General features: G+C 51.1%; 5 protein-coding genes across 5 annotated transcripts; 4 read left to right on the top strand and 1 right to left on the bottom strand.

Moving 5' to 3' along the window:
* Window positions 1–167: 167 nt before the first annotated feature.
* L3040_007750 (uncharacterized protein) lies at window positions 168–1,895 on the top strand (the record flags this gene model as incomplete). The annotated part of the gene is made up of 1 exon (XM_007291669.2): window positions 168–1,895. One exon carries the CDS (start codon window positions 168–170, stop codon window positions 1,893–1,895), a length of 1,728 nt encoding a protein of 575 aa, XP_007291731.2.
* A 1,467-nt stretch (window positions 1,896–3,362) lies between these two features.
* On the top strand, window positions 3,363–3,801 carry L3040_007749 (uncharacterized protein; the record flags this gene model as incomplete). Its single annotated transcript, XM_007291670.2, has 2 exons — window positions 3,363–3,519; window positions 3,647–3,801. 2 exons carry the CDS (start codon window positions 3,363–3,365, stop codon window positions 3,799–3,801), a joined length of 312 nt encoding a protein of 103 aa, XP_007291732.2.
* A 414-nt stretch (window positions 3,802–4,215) lies between these two features.
* On the bottom strand, window positions 4,216–5,316 carry L3040_007748 (uncharacterized protein; the record flags this gene model as incomplete). Its single annotated transcript, XM_066154969.1, has 6 exons — window positions 4,216–4,218; window positions 4,305–4,348; window positions 4,766–4,795; window positions 4,842–4,965; window positions 5,233–5,237; window positions 5,304–5,316. 6 exons carry the CDS (start codon window positions 5,314–5,316, stop codon window positions 4,216–4,218), a joined length of 219 nt encoding a protein of 72 aa, XP_066010845.1.
* A 2,977-nt stretch (window positions 5,317–8,293) lies between these two features.
* On the top strand, window positions 8,294–9,513 carry L3040_007747 (uncharacterized protein; the record flags this gene model as incomplete). The annotated part of the gene is made up of 6 exons (XM_007291671.2): window positions 8,294–8,621; window positions 8,674–8,714; window positions 8,813–8,936; window positions 9,062–9,148; window positions 9,199–9,224; window positions 9,376–9,513. The coding sequence occupies 6 exons, from the start codon at window positions 8,294–8,296 to the stop codon at window positions 9,511–9,513; spliced, it is 744 nt and encodes a 247-aa protein (XP_007291733.2).
* Window positions 9,514–11,453: 1,940 nt separating this feature from the next.
* Window positions 11,454–13,533, top strand: L3040_007746 (uncharacterized protein; the record flags this gene model as incomplete). The annotated part of the gene is made up of 5 exons (XM_066154968.1): window positions 11,454–11,621; window positions 11,750–11,837; window positions 11,917–12,720; window positions 12,988–13,223; window positions 13,510–13,533. The coding sequence occupies 5 exons, from the start codon at window positions 11,454–11,456 to the stop codon at window positions 13,531–13,533; spliced, it is 1,320 nt and encodes a 439-aa protein (XP_066010844.1).
* Between the last annotated feature and the right edge of the window lie 274 nt (window positions 13,534–13,807).

Genomic DNA, 13,807 nt, shown 5'->3' with positions numbered 1-13,807 from the left:
GATGGTCCGAAGGCGAGACTTCGGCGCGTCTCCCCCAGTTTTATACCAAACAACCTAAACCAAACCAAACCCATAGTATCCCCGACAGGCTCACCCACCTCATTCCCCCTGACGGACGTATATTCTTCTCCTGATGCCCAAATCCCCAACGCGCAAATGCAGCCTCCATGTTCCTCCTTTGTCTCCTTCGGAAGGCGCTGTTGATTCTCGTGCCAACATGCTCAGTCCTCTCGTTCTATCTGTATCTCTACCCAGTATTCCACCTCTGCGCGTTCCCTTCCCCTGGGCAGAATACCCGCGCCGAGTATATCAACACCCTGCGAGGGCACACCCTCTTCCCGCCGAGAGATGCGACCAAGATAGCGCCCTTCCGTCTGCTGGCGCTGGGCGACCCGCAGCTCGAGGGCGACTCTTCTATTCCAGACGCTGATGCCGCGAACTTTCCGCATCTCTCAAAGTTCTGGAATGATGCTCTCCTGCGCAGTGGGACGGAGCATAGCCCTCTGCAGCGTCTGCGGCATAGTCTGCATGACCTGATAGACTTTTACCTGGACGATATACCGAAGGCCTTTCAGGTTTACCGCAAGCGGCTCGATCATATTGGGAACGACTATTACCTGGGGCATATCTACCGGACGATGCATTGGTGGACGGATCCTACACACGTCACCGTTCTTGGAGACTTGGTTGGAAGTCAGTGGATTGACGACGAGGAGTTCGAAAGCCGAGGGTGGAGATATTGGAATAGAGTCTTCAACGGGGGGGTCAAGGTTCCTGAGGAGGTTGAATGGCAACCAGTGGAGGACGAGGATGTATCGCTTCTTGGAAATGATGCTGCGGCTTGGAAAAGAAGGATTATAAATGTTGCTGGGAATCACGATATTGGATATGCTGGGGATCTGACACAAGAACGAATGGCGCGATTTACGAGGGTCTTTGGAAAGCCGAATTACGAGCTCCGGTTCAGAATGCCCGTAAATTCGACGGACGGCAAAGACGGTGAGGGTGGGGATAGACCGGTACCTGAGCTGCGGATCGTGGTGCTTAACGACATGAACTTGGATACACCCGTTGGATCTCAGGAGATGCAAGAAGAGACGTATGACTTCCTCAATAAAGTTATTTCCACGTCCGAGGATGTGATTCGACCTGCACATTTTACGATTGTGCTTACACATATCCCTATGTACAAGGACGCCGGAATCTGCGTTGACGGACCATTCTTCGACTTCTTCTCGGACGAATACAACAATGGAGTGAAGGAGCAGAATCACCTTTCCAGAGACGCTTCGAAGGGGTTCCTGGAGGGGATTTTTGGCATGAGCGGCAATTCTAATGGTGCAGGAGCGGGACTTGGTAGGCACGGCGTCATTCTCACTGGCCACGATCATGAAGGCTGCAACATCTACCATTACATCAACCAGTCCTCCTTGCCTGAGAGGCATTGGGATGCCACCACGTGGCCAAATGCCCTTGCCAATCACCTGGATGAACAGGCAGATCTACCTGGGCTCCGAGAAATCACCGTCCGGAGCATGATGGGTAGTTTCGGTGGAAACGCTGGTCTGATGAGTCTCTGGTTCGACGAGGAGACTTGGGACTGGAGATTCGAATTCGCAAACTGCGGCTTGGGTATTCAGCACATATGGTGGCTGATACATATTTTGGATCTGATTACTGTGGGCATTGCACTTGTCTACGGGGCGATTATCCTTGTTCAAACGATCACGAGGGCTGTCGATGGAAACGTTGGAGATTCGAGCCAGGCCAGCGCGAAATTACCAGCCGGAGGAGGCGGCGCAAAGCCGTCGCAGAACGGCCATACGAATGGCAGCACCAGGACCGCGAAGAAGTCGGTGCCGCAAAGCTTGAGCAGCGGGGAGTCTGAGGGATGAATTCAGTAAGACGAGCTTGGATCAGTAGAGCATTTGTACGATACCCATCACACTGAAGTTATACTACGCGTCCTGCAGGATTCCTGGGCTGTATTTCTGGTCACGTGTCCCAGAGCATTGTGTTGTGTTTCAATACCGGTACGTAGGTGATGCTCCGCTGGTCATCCGGGGGGCCACTACCGTGGAGGCCGAGGGGGTAACTAATCCCATGTTCTCGTCGTGGGCTTGAGGTGTTGTGCTAAGCAAAAAAATATACTGCATCACGCCGACACGCTCACTGGTTTTTGGGACATTGAGGTCACGAGTGTGTCCCCTGTTCTAGACTCCAGACTTAACGATACGTAGGTATCCTTAGATCATCATTAGAAGCTTCTTGGAAGGCTCCGAAGACGATTAAGTGGCTCTTCAAACGGTTGATGACATCTGAAGTGGAGCTCAACCCTACCGGAATTGGATAAGCGAGTACGTTAGCGAGGGTGAAGGGGGAAAGCCTCCGCCGCCGTGTTGATACAATACGTATAGGGAATCATTACCGTAGTCCCTAAATACCCCCTCGAGGAGTCTCATATATGCATTGACGCGGTTGGTAATCAGTAAGTCGCAAGAAAGGTGGTTCCTCTGTTAGGTCATCCATCTCATCCTGCCTTGCTACGGTACTCTGTCCTTTTGCACATCTTCCTTCTCGACATTTCGAAGCCAACAAGATGACCGCCGCCGCTGGGAGTATAACGATAATGATCGCATACACTGGCGGGAATGTAATCCTCATAATCCGACGTCAAAGTCTCGGATCGCCGACGCTATGGAACTCAAGCAAGCCAGAGGAGCTCCGCGGTGCGGAAGAGCCGGGGATCGCACGAACATGGATTCCTGTGGGGGCTCGGGATTTTCTATGGAGAAGGAGGAGTCTAGAGGGCTTTGGGGACTAGTGACCAGATGTCTCGGACGTCGCGCTCGATCTACACGCCGAGACAGGGCGTCGCGTCCCGATCGTTCAACTGTTCCTCGGGCTGCTTCCATTGTACCGGTAGCGCAACCGCCGTTACGAGGGTCGTGTTTAGGGGTATTTTCGGTAAAATATATGTTATTCCACATATGATGACGGATACCGAAAGAGGTCGACGGCAGCCTCTGGCACAGCCTAGCTGATGTTTCTGCCGCAAAAGACGTCGTCCAGGCCGCTTGTTGGAGTATTTCCGTTCGGCTCGCTTGGTCCAAACAATCGCTTAGCTTCAGCGCTTGCGTTTGAAGCAGATGCTGTCGTGTGGCGGGTGACGTCACCAAGATTAACGCTCTTGTACTATAGCCTGGCGCGGCCATCTTTCAACCTCGGCCAACATCTTCCTCCATTCCAACTACACACCCACTGACAAGAACAACAACAAGAACAAGAACAAGAACCAGAACCAGAACCAGAACAAGAACAAACCATTTACGGCCAACTTCGCGATCACCAAATCAGCAAAAATGTTTCTCCAAACCGTCCTCAGCTTCCTTCTCCTCGCCGTCGCCGCCCTGGCTCAGCCCATCTCCACCGAGGTTGTCCAAGAGAATGCCTGGAAGTACGGTACCGGCGGGGGTCTCGTCGGATTCATCGTTTTGATTCTCGATATCATGGTCTTTCGTACGTTCTTCCCACTGAATCAAAACGCACTCGCTCTCTCACTCGGCCTCCCTGTGTCCCTCCCAACGCAACAGCCCTTTGACTGTGGGGGTGCTCTGACTAAAAGCTGACCACTCCGCCAATACAGTCGAAGTCCTCAAGTCCAACCGCCCTCCTCTCCCGAAGCTTCTCTGGTGTGTGCTGGTCTTCATCTTCCCCATCGGAGGATTGATCATCTACTACCTCTTCTCCAACCGCGAGACACACAACTCCACGGGCGGATACGAGACTCTGCCGCAGTAAACCTCCTCATCTCGTGGGATCACGCCTAGACATCGATCGGCAGGCGCAGAGGGCTGGGGAATGCAGGTTCGGACCGTGGATCGAGATGCATTGCGTTCATGGTATGGAATGGAGTCGGAAGGGTTGTACGTTTCCATATGTGTGTGATGACTTCTCTGGTGCGGGCTCGGAGTAGAGAGTGTGTGACACGGTCGATGAAGATGGTCAACTCAGGATTCCCGAAGCTACCAATCCTCGACGTGAGCTGTCGGATAGAGCGCGCGAATGGATTCCGAGAGTGGTATCTGCTGATGCTAAGAAGATGGGGCAGTGTTGCACAAGACTGGCATCTGTCGTTCATATAGGAGAGGCAGCAGCTGAAACCCTTTATCTCTTATATCGAATAATGCAAAAGTCTTTTTTTTGCCTTTGAACTTACTGTCAACTTTATCAGCACGGATCCGAGCCTGTTGGTTTAAGAATATTGTATATATGTCTCTTGAGTCAGCTGCTCTAGAGATTACCTGTTGAACGAGTTTTCTTGATTCTTGTCCTTGAGTCATGTTCTCTATTCTTGTCCTCGATTCTTGTCCTCGATTCTCGTCCTCGATTCTTGTCCTCGATTCTCGTTATAGGTAATCTGGCCACAAACCACTCAGACTTTTTTACCTGCAATACTTAGCGCCAGACAAGACCACGTGCCAAGCGACGCTCGCTAACCAACCGAGCCCAGTCGTTTGACATTACGGCGTACGGTACGGTACGGTACTTATGGCGTTCTGGTCTGGCCATGCAAACAACCAAGGTAGTAGTACTACGTAGCTAGATGTATTTTATTTTGGAAGAAGAATCAAAGGGGAGGGAGGGAAAAGGGTTGGATCAAGGAGAGATGTTGGTACCGGTGGCTCGTCAATGATACGGTACATACAGACGTGTGCTCAAGCTTACCTATCTATCTACCGGTATCTATCCGGAGGTCTCTTACGTATTGTTCGTTCGTCTGAATATACTACTACTACTAACATAAGTATGTACTACTATAGGACGGAGTAGGTACCAACCTTCATGCGGAGGGTTCTTACCGCCTTGTCCGTTCCACCCCTGGGGGCTTGAGCTCAACTGACCTTGACCTTGACCTTGACCTTGACCTTCACCTTGACCCTGAATCGTGATGAAAACCTTGACCTGGGATCGAGCGAACGGTTGATGGCGATACCGCAGGATTAAGTAAGCTTATGTCGCAAGTATATAGTAGTATTTTGGCCAGGGCTCTTACCAGGGCTTGGACCAATAGACTTATCGCGATCCAGCCTTGAAGACTACGGTACAGTACTTGGTACGTAGTCCTTCTATACTTAGTACAAGTACTGTACCACTATCTAGTCTGTGCAGGACGGCGGAGTTGATAAGGCGCTGAGCTGGTCCGTTCTTGAGTCAGCGGGGATAGCATACCGGTACTGTAGTAGGTAAGTATTGGCGATAGCATCCTCGGTCCCAATACTGTACCGAGCGGAGGTGAATACCGGTACCAGCCATGATTCTGTGCTTACAAGTACAAGAGAGGCTTGTTACCGAGAAGCGATTTCCGAATCGTTGGAGCTGGGCCGCCAAGGGTGTCCTCCCTCTGCCTGACATTTAAGTATTAGATCCGATCATCTTGAATTTCGCATGCTTTCCACACCTTAAATGCTACTGTATGTAGTAGTAGTACTACTGTAAGTATGGGCGCGTGAAAGTATCGCGGAAGAGCAGCCGGATCGCCAGGAAGAAAGGAAAAGAGGCTGCTCGGACTCGCAAAAAGTCCGGATTGTGTGTGTTGCCGGATCGCGAGGGCTGTGTGGTCTGTGTGTCTAGACGTACAGTAGTACAGTAGTACGGTAGAAGTCAGAAAAACAAGCCGGGGTTTCACAGCGCAGAATTAAATTAGACTACTCTTCTTCTTCTTCTTCTTCTTCTTCTTCTTCTTCTTCTTCTTCCTCCTCTCGTCTATTTCCGTTCTTTTATTTGTTCTTCTCTTCTTCTTTCCTTCTTCTTTTTGCTTGTTTTGATCCCGGGACGGGTTCGATCTACTATAGGCAAAACAAAGAGGAGATACCGGTAGGGCAAGGCGTCTCGCGGGCCTTTCTACCGGTACGTACGGAGCCGTACCTATCCCTTTGAAATACGCGAGGGAGCTGAAAACTTGATGGGCTCTGCGCGCGTGTTGGTGCATTGCATCGGCTAGCTTACTGAAGCCGACAAGAGTTCTGTCCGCAAGTTGTATTCCGTAGGGAGGGTTTCTAGCACTTGCTCGAGCTGTACAGGCTGATCGTGTAGTGCGCTTAAATAAAAATAAAATAAAAACATTTCACTGCATGCGGACCGGTACACAGCGGCATTTTTAGGTTAAGGTGCTGGAGGCACGCGGAATCATGCTCTACTGTACGTACTGTACTACTAAATTCGAGGCATGGGAAAAATCTTGGTTGGAAATGTGCGTACCGAGTAAGTAGTACCGGTAGCAAGAGGACAAAGAAAGTTACGTAGTAAATGACTAAACTCAGTTCCGGGAAGCCTGGTTTTAGTCTTTTTCTTTACACATATTACTGGCCTGATACAGTAACACGCGCTTATCCCATGTTCCTGAAACGCAGCTTAAGGCGAACGTAGGTATGATTACCTGCAAAGGCTCTTCCGGACTGCTTCTTGACTGCCGGCCTTCAACTAATGAGAGAGAATGTAGAGATCTGGCTCGGGAAAGCGACGCGTCTCCGTGGGTAAGTTGATCGATCGGGCTGTGCATTAAAGTTAGAGTAGTGAAGTTTACAATTCGGAAAGCTGCCGTCTGATGAATTAAGGGACTAGAATGGGTCTGCCGGCTCTTACGTACAGAGTAGGTATTTTCAGCAAAAAAATAAGGGAGGGTGGCGACCAAGGGGTGCCAGCCAGGTAGGTCAATGGCACGATTACCTTTCTTCTTTTCTTGCCTTGGCTGCTTCTTACAACACAACTGTAGTACAGAGTACAGCTACAACTACCTATCTGGATTGATCGTCAGTCGGTGCGCTGCCTGGAGACCTGCGCGCGCTTGATTACCTACCTTACGTGCGCAACCCGTATGGGCGAGCCGATGGAATAAAGGTCATAGGTACCGACTGGCCTGTAGACGACATCGGAGTCGTATATGCGCCTTGCATCCAGATATTTGACACCGGGGTCTTGGTTCGGTTACATACGTACCTATATCCGGTTGTAAAACACCGCGTCTGGATGATTTTACTTAATGCTTACGACTGGCGCCTGGGCCGATGGCGAATCGAAAAACACTGATCTCTAATAGTCAGCGAGGGCACTGACTGACTGGCTATTCGTCTGTAATTTGAGACACGTTGTCCATCTTTTCCCAGTCCTACGGATCTTGCTTACGATATTTTTTCCGAACTTACGTAGTACTTGTACTACTTATATATGTACCAAGGTAATGAATGCCATGAAAACTTACTCCGTTGCTTTGCGGCCGGCTGAAGCGTTAATAGTCAGTGAATTGCCTGTTTACCTTCGGGCTGTAACCGAGAGCCTGCAGGTAACCCTTCCCCCACCCCCATGAATACATGTCGAAAGCATAATTTTGCAAGGGATCTTACCAGGTCTTTAAACCGATCAACTTACAACGTACGTAGTAGTAGTAGTAGTTGTATAAGGAATCATTCAGCCTTGGGGAAAAAAAAACTTTGAGCCAGTACTTAATCTGTGCAATGGATTAGATAGGGCTTTAAGCCATTCAGATATCACCGCTCAACGATTTGTGGAGCTAAAGTGGGTCCGACATTTATTCATGGGGGGATAGTACTACGTAGGTACGCAAAATCTCTTCTTTGCTGCAGTAATTCTTAAATGCGAATTTCAGCCCATCTTTGAGTTTTGCGAAACTTCACGTAAGGAAAATTTCCTAAGCTTTACGGAAGCTGGCTAGCCAAAACAGACGACAAGAGTATGGCCCTCGCACGCGCCCTCCCCTTGTTTTCTTATTGCCGTGAGCGGAAAATTGGTCTTCCAGATCCGAAAGCAAAGAGACTATCAAGTTTTCTCAAAAGTCTGTCGACTCGAACAAGTGAGTCTGAAGGTCGGAATCCGTTACCGTCACCGCGGTATTGACGGCTCTTCAATCTCATCGGTAATAGGTATATACTTGTAGTTGCAAGTTAGTGCAGATCCGGGATTCCTTAAGGATACTACTGGTCCAAAGGAGATATTGGTAATCGCAGTCCCAAGAGTTTCAGGAATGCCCAGACGAGGCTCTGCATTGGTTGGCAAACTGAAAGAAATGAAAAAATGAGAATGGAGAGAGAAGTGTACTCGGTAAACTGTAAATGGCGACAGCCAGGAGTGATATATAAACGTCCGCAATGTCCAGGCAAGTCCAGAAAGCAGGCAGTTCAATTACATTCTTTCCATTCTCAATTTCCACTCTTTTTCCAACTTCAACTTTCACTCACCTTCTAAATTAGTACCCTTCAAACATACAACCGCAAATATGCAACTTACAGCTCTCCTTCTAACCGCTGCTGTGGCCCTGGGCTGTGCCCCTCCTCTAGAGCTTGAATTCCCTGAGCGGAACGGAGACATCATTTCGCTCGACGAGCCGCAGACCATCGAAGGCGAAGTCGATATGAACTACAAAGAGTATGATCGAGGACGCCCTTGCAACACCGACGAAGACCTCAAGAGCAATGAAGCTGTCTTCATCCTCGAGGACGGCGCAATCCTTTCGAACGTAATCATCGGCTCAGACCAGCTCGAAGGGATCCACTGCAAGGGTGCTTGTACCCTGATCAACGTCTGGTTCCGTGATGTCTGCGAAGGTACAGATCTCTCCGTAGCAGGGAGACAGTTGCAGGGCTAATGTATCCGCAGATGCCGTTTCCATGCTCGGTAAAGGCGATGTTTTCGTCGAGGTCAGTACAATCCCGACGATGCCTCGAGTCCAGAGAGCAAAAAAAAAAATTGAGCCCTCGATCCTCGAAACTTCAAAGCCGTGCTAACGTCAACAAAGGGTGGTGGAGCCAACGCCGCAATCGACAAGGTCTTCCAACACAACGGAAGGGGAACGGTGACCATCAAGGATTTCACCATCACCAATGCCGGCACGGTGTACCGCGGATGCGGTAACTGCACGAGTAAGTGATCGACCGGCCCGTCTCCGAATCCCGTTCGCGCTCTTCCGGAGCAGTGTGGCTCGCACTATGGCTCCGGAGAAGCGCCCCAAACCGGGCTCCCCTTGGCTGACTTGCGCTTCTCCCAGACAACGGTGGTCCAAGATCCGTCATCTTCATCGGCCTGAGGGCACACAACGTGACGGATGCGCTTGCTGGCATCAACGTCAACTACGGTAGGTTCTCCCTCCTCTGACTTCGGGGACCAAAGACTAAACGGGCGTAGGCGACACTGCAACGATCTTTGACTCGGTATGTACAAATCCTTGCGCCGTTTTCTCCATCATGCTCCAGAACTCTCGAGGGTGATGAGCAGCAGCACACATGGCTGCGCTCTCTGATTCCCGAAAGCCCCCTTGAGTCCCTCCCCATCTCTCAGAATCCGTGGCTGACATCGATGCAGTGCGGAAGCGACATCAACAACATCTGTCAGGAGTGGAAGGGCGTCAACAAGTCCGAGGGCATCCCGTCCGCCAGGCTCGACTCGAAGGGGTCCTGCCTCGGCGAGCAGGGGAAACTGGACGAGCTCCCCACGTGCTAGGAGCGGCAACGCCCTCAGCGGAGCGCGGTGGCTTTTACGATCGATGAGAAGCTGATGACCAGGTCTAATGCGGAGGAGGGTTCTACCACTTCTTTTTATTTAATTACTTATTCTTTTGGGCTTTGCTAGTGCTGGGAACGGCAGGGAGGATTATCGGGACTCATTGATTGGGTCACATTTCCAAATAAATAAAAAGCACTTGGTGACCTTCCAGACCTACCTACCTGCCTACCTACCTACATACCTTGTGCAGTGAATATATGTTTCTTGCTGTTCGCGCTTTGCTCGCTAGCAAAGTTCGATGCTTGCCTGCTGCTACTGCTTGGTGAAGTGGTGAGGTGATGTTTCGCCGATCATCTGCTAGCCTCCTGTGACCTACCGTGACGAGTGATTCCTTCACTCTGGTGCTTGTTATTGTACCTATTTGCACTGATTATTTCTGCAGTACTCGGTATGCGTCATATCCTAACGGTAATCGGTTTTCTAGAAACACCCCCTCCCCATAGTCCTTTTCGTCGTCAGCCGGCTCTCTAAGTTTGTTTGTTTCGCAGTACGCACCCCCGATCACATCCTAGCGAATACTCAAATATCTTGCCCGATTCATTCAGGAGCTTTGTTTTGTCTGTGGACTACGCTACCATTTCCAACTCGAGCACTTGTGAGAAGGATGAGCGACGAGTGAAAATGTCCTTGCAAAGAAGGTGAAGCTTTCAATAAGAGGGTGTATTGGAGGGAGGGGTTTGGTATCTTGAGAGGGTTAGATGACAATGCAGCGCTCTTTCCGCACGTATTCTTCTTTGACGTTGCTCTGCATCCTCACCTCTTTGTTGAAATTAGGTCATTTTCTACTGGAGCCGGATATTAGTATAACTTCTCGACAGGGCAAAGCGAGCCGAAATAGAATTGCCTTTCGAGAGGAGATACTTACCTCGGATCGTGAAAGTTCTGGTGCTCGAACTAGGCTTTGATGACAAAAATACCGCACCAGGAGACATGCATTGATAGAAGTGCAACATGAGTATCATCTGAAGCTTGATCTCCGAAGTAAGGATTTGCATCAAGTTGGAGACTATCAGGCAATAAGATTTATATGGAAGTCAATTGTAGTAAACGAAAAGTCGCAAAAATAGCAAGAGGTTTCTCGCGTACAGTGCAAAAGTAAACAGCTTGAAACTCCAAATGAATCAATAAGCATGGGTGAAACATTGCAGCAAGATTTCCCGAATTACCTAGCCTCAGCCTCTAGATAAGCAATCTTCTACTATCTTAGCAAAGGGCAAGAGGATACCAGATTTCCAACGACCAACGATATTGCAGAAATGTTCGCCTTCCTCGGTGAAAGCTCCGCTGCAGTTATCAACCTTCCTTCAATCACAGGTTCACGAGTCCACTTTGAAAACTTGTATGTATGGAAAAGAAAAATAGCCAAAATAAACAAGTCGGAAAAACAAAAACAAAAGGCAGCTCTGAAAGGGAATACAAGCAAATGAATTCCTTGCCTGCTGCCACTTTTCCTTCCTTTATGCAGACCAATGCACTACTGACCCACATCGAGCACCTGCGATAGCGTTTCCTCGAACTCCTGAATTCCACCCTCTATAAACTGACTAAAAGTAATCGATACCCCAAAGTAAACAAAGAGCCAGGAAATAGACGAGAAATGCGTTATTTACCTCGTTCGCCTATTTTCCTGCCTCTGTCAGGCTCAAGCTTACTCACCGTCCGGCATTTCCCGCCTCCCCACTTCGGACATTCCTGCCCGACTGACAGCTCAGCGGCTGCGACACAAGGCAAAAATATACGAACTCTGCATACGAGGCCTACGTGCGTAACGTTGTCAAACCTGCCGGCCGATACGAGCATCGCAATCGTCCTCGTCGTCTCAAACATGAGAAGCTCTCTCTCTCTCTCTCTCTGCGCACACATCCACGCCGGTGATCATGTCTCAAACGCAAACCGAACCACCGCCAACCGATGCGCCAGATGCGCGTGCGCAGGAGCCCAGGCCGCAGGACGCCGCCAGGTCGTACTATGGGTACCTGTTTGAGGCGGACAAGAAGCCGACGAAGGTGCTAGATGCGCTATTGAGAGCGATCGCGGCTTACATCGTGAGTCTGTCTGCTCGCAGCTGGAGGAGAGGAGTGATTTGGCAAAGAAGGATATGGACCACGACGGGAGAGAAGCAGGATGCTTAGAATAGACATCGGACGAACAAGGCTGACCACACACCGTGCAGAGCGAAGAGATAGGCTCCAAAGACGAGAAAGCCCTCACGCCCGACAAGCTGGCTGCCTTCTACAAGGCTGTAGGCGGGAACTACGACTGTTTGTCTCGTCCTCCCCTCTCACCACACTTCGTCTGCAAGGCTACCTTTATGATTTCTAACACCCTTCTGCAAAATAGCCCTCTTCGTCGACGTCCCCTACCCTTCCATATCCTGGATCTATGCCTCTATAGGATGTCAACACTCCCTCCTGCCCAACCCCTCCAGCGACTTCGAACCTCCCTCCGTCCCCGCCCTTACCCCGAGAGGCTTCGTCCGGTGGCAGAGCATCGAAATCCTGCTAGGGCCAGAAGAACACGTCCCCTTTATACAAAACGCCATCCGCCTCTTCCCGCTCATTAACCCGCTCACAAAAACACCCTTTCCTCTCCCGCTACCTAAAGAAGCATTCCCGTTAGTTCCGGATGCGGATATAGCGAAATGGCACGACCAGTGCGCTAGAGCACTGCGGCAAAGAGCCTCTCCCACGGAAGACGAGCCTCGCCCGAATCCACCACCTCGGCCGAAGGTAGAAGCGACTTATGTACATGTGAGGCCTACACGGCCCAGAGTAGACTCGCACGCGGATTATTTCGAGCGCGAGCCGAAGAGCATGCGAGTCCCTCTAGGGGGGAGACCAATGTCTTATAACCATGTCTCAAGTACGGGTGTTAGAGGCAATGTGCCCATACCCGTCAGGCCTGTCCTTTCGCGCTCGCCGTCCCATCGCGCGCGCCAGTTTTTGGCGCCCGAGCACTCCATGAACCCGAGGGTTAACAGGGGAAGGAGAGCTAGTTTCCCGGAGAACGGGATGAGTGGCTCAGGCTCCAGTCCCATGGAATCGCCTGTTTATAGACATAGTGGTGCCCCGAGTCCGAGGGAGGGAATGCGGGAAGAAAACGTTAGACGGCATAGCCACCCACGGCACGCGGCGAGACGAGGTAGTATGAGTGAAGACGCAAGCAGCAGTGAGGACGGCGGAGCGCCCGAGGCTCCTGCTGCGGAGAGGAGGAGGAGGAGGACCTATGCGCATGAATCGATGAGACCGCCTGTTGCGGTCCGCTATTCAATGTCTGGCGTCGCTCCCAGCTCCACCCCTCTGCCCGACGGGCGGAAGATGAGAGACAGAGAGCGCGAGCGAGGGAGAGAAAGGGAGAGAGAGGAGGAAGAGAAGAGGAAGAGCCGCCGGGGCTTTGGAGGAATCCTCCCAGTTGATGCCAACGGGAAGCTTTCCGCGCCTTTCCTGCTGGGGAAGCGTGATCGCGAGCGAGACCGCAAGGCGCGGAGTAGTTCTCACAGCGGCGGAAGCGCCGGAAATGTCAGGTGGAAGGATTTGGACGATGATGCTGTCAAGGAGCTATGGAAGAGCGCCGGGAGTGGCGGGAGCGTGGAAGAGGATATCGGCGCCGGGGGCCATGCTGCTGGGAGACATCGGGATAGGGAGAGGGTTCGAGACGAGAAAGACCGAGAGAGAGAGTTCAGACGCAGAGAGCGCGAGCGCGAGAGGAGTCGGCGGCGAAGCTACGAGAGGGATGCGGGAAGTGGGCGGGAGCATAGCGGGCGCGAGCGGGATAGGGAACGGGAAAGGGAGACGATTGTCAACGGGCGCATCCTGCCTGCTGTTCCTGAGGGGAGGGGGTTCCGGGAGAGGAGGTTTGTGAGTCCTGTCAGGGGCGTGGATGGTCGGAGGTATCCTTCTCATGTGTAGATGTGCTTTTCCTTCTTCGATCCAGCTAGGGCAGGGTAGGACGGGGTAATCGCATCTTGGAAAATCGGCAGGCTGCGACGGGTATGGGTATGGGACGGGCAAGCCTGCTTAGGCCTGCGGAATGTTTACAACAACTTCCATAAGCGAGCGAGCGAGCGAGCGATTCGAACGATTTAGCAAGCAAGCGGACGTTTCTCTTGCGAAAAGACGATACGATACATGTGGCATGATATGATATGATATGATGTAACTCGATACGATATAATTCAAATTGACAAAAGTATATACGCAGCGAATAAACACGCTTCTTCCTTCCTTCCTCC

The sequence above is a fragment of the Drepanopeziza brunnea genome (assembly GCF_022702325.1).
Source record: "Drepanopeziza brunnea f. sp. 'multigermtubi' strain 214-2 chromosome Unknown ctg13, whole genome shotgun sequence".
Classification (NCBI taxonomy): Eukaryota; Fungi; Ascomycota; class Leotiomycetes; order Helotiales; family Drepanopezizaceae; genus Drepanopeziza; species Drepanopeziza brunnea.
The sequence above is the reverse complement of the archived record's forward strand: the minus strand, read 5'-3'. Positions and strand labels throughout refer to the sequence as shown.